A 6,814-nucleotide genomic window follows, 5' to 3' on the forward strand; every position below is an offset into this window, starting at 1 on the left:
CACTTTAATATAAACAAGTGAGCCTCCTTCACTCTAAGTCCCAGTGCAATCAGCTGCCTCTGAGCTAGGCCCTGGGGCAGGTAACTTTGAGCCTGCTGGCTTTTTAAGAGCTGTCTCCCAGATCACCATAATCTTGCAGGTCTCGGGATGCGAGCCCTGTTGGTTTTCAAAGTTAGATGTCTTGGGTGCTAATATCTCAGGTGCAGGTCCTCAAGTTGAGGTGCCCAATGTGGGATTGGAAGCCCTTGCTCCTCAGAGAGAAGCTCCGGATTTTGAGTTTTCTCCCAATTATAGGTCACCGCTCTGGGGGTGGGGTTTATGGCAAGACTGTCCGAGCCTCTCCTACCTGCTTTGACGTGGTTTTCTTCTTGTTTGCCCAATGTGTAATCATCTCTCAGCCAACCTTTAGGTTTTGTAGAGAGGAAATTGTTCCATATGTAGCTGTAGACTCAGTGTGTCCATGGGAGGAGGTGAGTTCAGGATCTTCCTACGTTGCCATCTTGAACTGAAACCTTCAACCCTCAGACTTTAGACTGCTGGACCACATGGTGGTAATTCTTTTGTTAAACTCCATTATCCATTGTTTAAGAAAAATGGAAGTGATGAATTTCTTGAAAAGGCTCCTCTATAAGGTTCAAAGCCAGTCTGGGTAAGAACTACACAAGAAGATACTTAAGAAACTTATTTTTCTTAATGTTTAATACATGATTATATTACCTTGCACGAATTTTTTTTGCTGATTCTTCATACTACTCTTCTCTTTCTTCCACATTTATTTTTATTTTTGAGTTATCGTCTTTCCTTATTTTGCAAAGCTTTTTAAATCCCTCTCATCTTTGAGGAAAACTTTCAGATGATTTGGAATAGAGTTAATGTTCTTTTGGACGTCAGGGGTTAAACATGTAAGGAAAGAAGGAAGAAAGGGTATTCACATTTACTAAGCATGTATCATGTGCCAGGCACTTTATGTCCATTATTTTATTTAATCCCTGACACAAATCGCTGAGATAGGTATTATTAACCTCATATTTCACATGAAGAAATTTGCAGACTAAATAAGTGAGGTGGCTTACCTAAGACCATACAGCTAAGAATTGGAAGAGCTGAGACTCAAAGCCAGATCTATTTGATTCTGTGTCCATTAATTTACTCTCAAGAAAAAATCTCCCCTTCACCATAATTTCCAGTAGGCATTCCATTCTCTGCTGGCTCAGAGTGTAAAAGCATCACTCACTTATGAGCGTATGTAATTAGTGTGTTTTTTTCTTTTGTTGTTGAATGGTCTGCATCAAGGTTGTTTGTCCTAGACTCCCAGTGATAGGAACCATCTTCCCTATCTGTCATTGAGAGCATCATGAGCAAATATGTATGTAATAAAGGCATTGGGCTTTCTCATTTCTTTATACACAATCCCATAAGTATGTCACATATGCCTTTTTTTCTGTATTTTTGAGGTATGTCAAATCATACCCTATAAGCCACTACTGACTATACGCACATGAATTACTCTTTATCTACACATGAATTTATTCTGGCCAAGGAATATGCAGTTAGATCTGCTAAAGCTCCAGATGCTTTGGGATTAGATGATTGATTTATCTTAAATCCCAGACTCAGGCATAATCCTACTCCAAATCTTGGACATATAGACAAATTTTTATTCTTTCATTTCACAAATAGTTTTAGCTTCCACTCTGTGAAAGACATCAGGGTGGGGAGGAGTGCCTCAGAGGTGAATAAGACACAGCTTCCACCTTCAGGAAGCTACATGTTCCAAAGAGCTCCCTTTCCTCCAAAATGGTAAAATCAGCAGCATAGAGGCAGGGTCTTCTCTTTGGTAGTCCCACTTGCAATTCAGGCACTACAGGAGAAGATTTTCTGTCATCTCACCAACATCTTAGGCTAAAGACTATCTGCTTTGGCCTCTTCTGGCCTGAAGATAAGACCTGGGAATTGAAATCTAATTTTTTTGGTGTGTCAATGGTCCGATCCCACTACTTCCTTTCCTGTATCCTCCTGGTTTTGCTTGTCCCTCATCAACTTGGTAAGTGTGTTTATGGGGTAGGGAGAAATTATATATATATTTATCCTGCAACAGCAATCTTAGTTTAAAAAGGGCGAGGGAGGTGAGGAGATATTTCTCAGATCACAGGCAACCTGTAGTCAGCTGCTGGTATACATTCTTGGTTCTAAATTTCTATATATGAGGCAAGATAAGGTGAAGAGTAGACTGAAAGAGCAGGCCCTCATGTCCCCTGCCTTAGCTTTAACCAGAGTAGCGCCTATCTTTTGAACATACACTAACTTCTCTCTTAACTGATCTTGATGTAAATAACTCTCTAGATTAAAGACGCTCTACATTCTCTGTGCCAAACATTCTGGCCAATGACCATGCCTTGACGAATACGTCAACTACTCTCTATATGCCCATACGGTTATGGTCCTGTCCCACCAATTCTGTGTTACCTTGCCAAAAGTCAGTTGTGTTTTTCCAAAATCTGTTTGTTAGTTGCACTTGCTTTTGTAAGTATAATTTTAGTTAAATTTAATAACATTATATGAACCAACACAATATGAAGGCAAAAGAAAGTTGTTTATATAAAAACTAAGTTACATGCATTGAAACGACTAAATAAAGGCAGGTCACTAGAAATATTGTTGTTGAATTAGATGTAAAAGACTAGGGAGAAAATTGAAAGCTATCCAAAGAAGATTATGCGCTTAGCTTGCTTTGCAAGTGCAAGTTTTTGCATCACATTAAGAGACTGAGGCTGGAAGTCAAAGATGATGCATTAAGGGTGAGGTTTACGCAAGACTGATTACAAAGAACTTAATCAGTCGACCCATACTCAAAGAAAGGGTCTTGGCCCTACATCAAAAGTTTAGCTAAGGGCCGGCCCCGTGGCTTAGCGGTTAAGTGCGCATGCTCCGCTACTGGCGGCCAGGGGTTCGGATCCCAGGTGCACACCGACGCGCTGCTTCTCCGGCCATGCTGAGGCTGCGTCCCACATACAGCAACTAGAAGGATGTGCAGCTATGACATACAACTATCTACTGGGGCTTTGGGAAAAAAAGAAGAGGAGGATTGGCAATAGATGTTAGCTCAGAGCCGGTCTTCCTCAGCAAAAAGAGGAGGATCAGCATGGATGTTAGCTCAGGGCTGATCTTCCTCAAAAAAAAAAAAAAACAAAAGTTTAGCTAAGAAATACTTCTTTACACAGAATAAGTCAAACTAGAGTAAGCTGAAAAATAAAGTGTTAAGGGTTTGTGTGTGTGTGTTTGTGTGTTTAATGACTCTTTACTTTAATTGACTTTTTAAATTAACTAACCAATATCAGATCCTAACTGCATTGGTTAAAAAGGTATTTATTATATAGAGTCTTGCTTAAGATTTTATGTTGGAGAAGAAGACAAAGGAGAAGGAGAAAGAGGAGGATTGGGGGAGGAGAAGAAGGAAAAGAAGAAGGGGAAGAAGAAGGAGAAGAACCTAGTGTTTCTAGGTTTTTGTAATTTCCAAGTTTTTGTAGACATACTTTTGTAAAACAAAATAAAAATTTCATGGCAATGTGAAATTGCTCTGTGTTTCTAAGTGTTCATCTCAATTTCTAAACTTATCTCACCTCAATCTCTCTGCTGATCAGTAACAAACAGTTTTGTGATTAGCATAGGTCTGCAAACTACGCTTTCAGTAGCACTGACTAGACTGTTGTGGTGCCTATGTAACCAGAAAGCCACAACCCCAGCCCTAAAGATGTCATGAAACAAAGAGCTAGGTTCATTCAACCCAGACAGTATAACTCAATGAAATATGTTTTAGCAGCACGAGGTTCATGAAAAGCTTGAAGTTTCCTTCGTAATCAAACATTTGGTTATTACACAGACACAGAATAAAAGGGCCCACGTATCATGTCTTTGCTTCCATAGCCACACTAAAATCCTTATCTACCTCAACCTTCATATTCTTGCATATGTTTAATACCTGATTTTCTTTGTTTCTCTTGATTTATTTTGGATTCCTGGCACCTACCCAGTACGGCACTTTCACAGCCTTCTGTCTCAGAATGTTTTAACCTCAAACATGTCCTATATTGTCAATAAGGGTAGCTAGGAGAAATAAGTTAGTACCTTGTTTCATGGATTGTATCAGTGGGGAACTAAAGCTCAGAGAGATTAATTGATTCATCTAGTGTTACTCAACAAGTCAGCAGAAGACAAACTAAAACGAAATTTTCTGTTTTGAAAGTTGACTTTTTTAAATTCAATTTGGCTTACTGAGAACCTACTTTGTTCCAGGCATTATACCAGGCTAGTGCTACAAAGATAAATAAAACATAGTCTCTGAACCCTGCAAAGAGCTCAGATCATCTTGGATAACATCAATACATATCCTGATAATTATAATTCATTATGATAAGTGATACAATAGCAAAAAAAGTGCTACAAGAGCCTCGAGGAGAGAAGGGAGTAATTTTACCTAGAGAGGTAGAAGAATTATGACAGAATTCACAGAGTATGTAAGACTTGAGATGGATCCTTAAAAAACGTTAAATGTCTATAGGAAAAGAGAATGAAATAGATATTTCAGGGAGAGTATGTAACATGTACAAAGACAAAAGTCATGCAAATCCATAGACTGCTCAAAGAGTGACAAAGTGTTCAGTGTATCTAGAATGTAGGGTGTTCCAAAGATGGTGAGGGGTAGTGAATGATGGTTCATACTTCTGGAAATGTAGGCGAGTCCAGGTGGTAGAGGATCTTAAATGCTGAAGATCTTTAGCTTTGGTGGAGAGCCTCTGAAGGGGTCAGAGAAGGACAAGTGACACAAAGTGTTTTTGCCTCAGTTTGTTTTTCTTCTATTAGTGCATTAATTTTCTTGCCTAGTACATGAGAATGATATAGTATTTACTTCAAAGGATTATTGTGAGAATAAAGTTATTGTTGGAAATTATAAATTTTAACATGGTATTATCTATAAGATATTTTGAGCTATCATCATCGATTCTTTCCTTCTTCTGTCCCTCTCTCCTTCTTTCCTTCCTTCCTTCCTTCTTTCCTTCCTTCCTTCCTTCCTTCCTTCCTTCCTTCCTTCCTTCCTTCCTTCCTTCCTCCCTCCCTTCCTTCCTTCCTTCTTTCCATCAATGGTCTAACATGTAGAGTTTGGAAGAGGGGGAAAGGAGACATAAACCAAAAATTAGAGAACAATTAGTAAGTACTGACTATACAACCAGGGGTTTATTCAGGGAAAACTATATGTAAGTGGTGAAGGACTGTGGAATAAAGAGCACTGTTGTTTCGTTTTTTTATTATGTGTTTTATGGACAGATGAGTCTGATCTAGAGTCTTGGACCTGGATTAGGGGCAGGAAATGGATGGAAAAGAAATTGCCATAGTAGCACAGTAGCCTGAGGCTTGAACTCTCTATGTGCTCATCCAAGTCTAAGAAGTTGGTACAGGTCTCTCTTATGGCAGGGCTCACCATCTCCAGAAAAAGTTTTTCCTGCTGAGTAGTCTCTTCAGTGCTCCTTTCATGTCCTTGTTCCTTAGACTATAGATGAAGGGGTTCATCATGGGGGTGACAATTGTATACATGATGGCAGCCACCTTCTCCTTTTCTGCTAAGTAGGCAGAAGAGGGGAGGAAGTAGGCCCCTACAATGGATCCATAGCAGAGGAACACAGTTGAGAGATGGGAACTATAAGTGGAGGATGTTTTACATTTCCCCTTGGCTGAAGGAAACTCAAATACGGTGCAACCAATAATGGCATAGGAGACAAGAATGAAGGTGAAGGGGATGAAAATAAATACTCCCCCAACAACTAGGATTGTCAAGTCATTGATTTGGGTATCTGAGCAAGCAAGCCTTAAAATGGGTTCCAAGTCACAGAAGAAGTGTGGGATTTCTCTCTGATCACAGAAAGTCACGAGGCCCAGCAGACTGAGGTGCAGTATTGAGACAAGGTTAGAGATGACCCATGGAGTCACTGCCAACAGGGCACAATGCTTGGGACTCAGTAATGCAGCATAATGTAATGGGTGACAGATGGCAATGTACCAGTCATATGCCATGTCTGCCAAGAGGAAATTGTTCATTTCCACCAGCAATATAAAAAAATACATTTGTGTAAGGCATCCTGTAAAGGAGATGGCTAGGATCTGGCTTTGGATGTTTGCCAACATTTTGGGGCTTGTAGTGGTTGTGAAGCAGATGTCAGTGAAGGATAGATTGGCAAGGAAGAAGTACATGGGGCTGTGGAGGTGAGCGTCATTGATAATAGCTAGGATGATAAGTAAGTTTCCTACCACCGTGACCAGATACGTGCATAGAAACAGCATAAAGATGAGTTGCTGCTGCTCAGACCCCACCGTGAGTCCCATGAAGAAGAATTCAGAGATAGTTTGGTTTCCTTGTTGCATGGTTCTGCTGTGTCTAAAAAGGGAAAATTTTAACTTCACTATAAAATGGTAACATGACACAAAACCAGTCAGAGGACATTGTACTAGACGATAGAACAGAATCAGTCCTTGGAACCAGATAGTCCTGGGTTGTATTCTCTGCCTACTGAAATACAAACTCCACAAGGGCATGAATTTTATCTAATATGTTAAATGCTGTACAATAGTATTAAAGACAGTGCCTGGCACATCATAGGTGTTCAATAAATATTTGTTGGAGTTATACAAGAATGAGTGAATGAATGAAAAAATGAATGTTCTGAATTTACCACTCACTATCTTCATGATTTCGTTATTTGTGCTTCTCTAAACCTATTTCATCAATTTTAAAATGTGGAGAATACCCACTTTTCAGGGCTTT

At 39.6% G+C, this 6,814-nt stretch overlaps 1 protein-coding gene across 1 annotated transcript; it reads right to left on the minus strand.

Annotated features, from left to right (window-relative positions):
• Positions 1-5,472: 5,472 nt before the first annotated feature.
• Positions 5,473-6,414, minus strand: LOC101402819 (olfactory receptor 1M1-like). The gene has a single exon (XM_004437346.1). It carries the CDS (start codon positions 6,412-6,414, stop codon positions 5,473-5,475), a length of 942 nt encoding a protein of 313 aa, XP_004437403.1.
• Between the last annotated feature and the right edge of the window lie 400 nt (positions 6,415-6,814).

This window comes from Ceratotherium simum, chromosome X (assembly GCF_057802395.1).
Source record: "Ceratotherium simum simum isolate JZ-2026a chromosome X, ASM5780239v1, whole genome shotgun sequence".
In the NCBI taxonomy this organism is placed as follows: domain Eukaryota; kingdom Metazoa; phylum Chordata; class Mammalia; order Perissodactyla; family Rhinocerotidae; genus Ceratotherium; species Ceratotherium simum.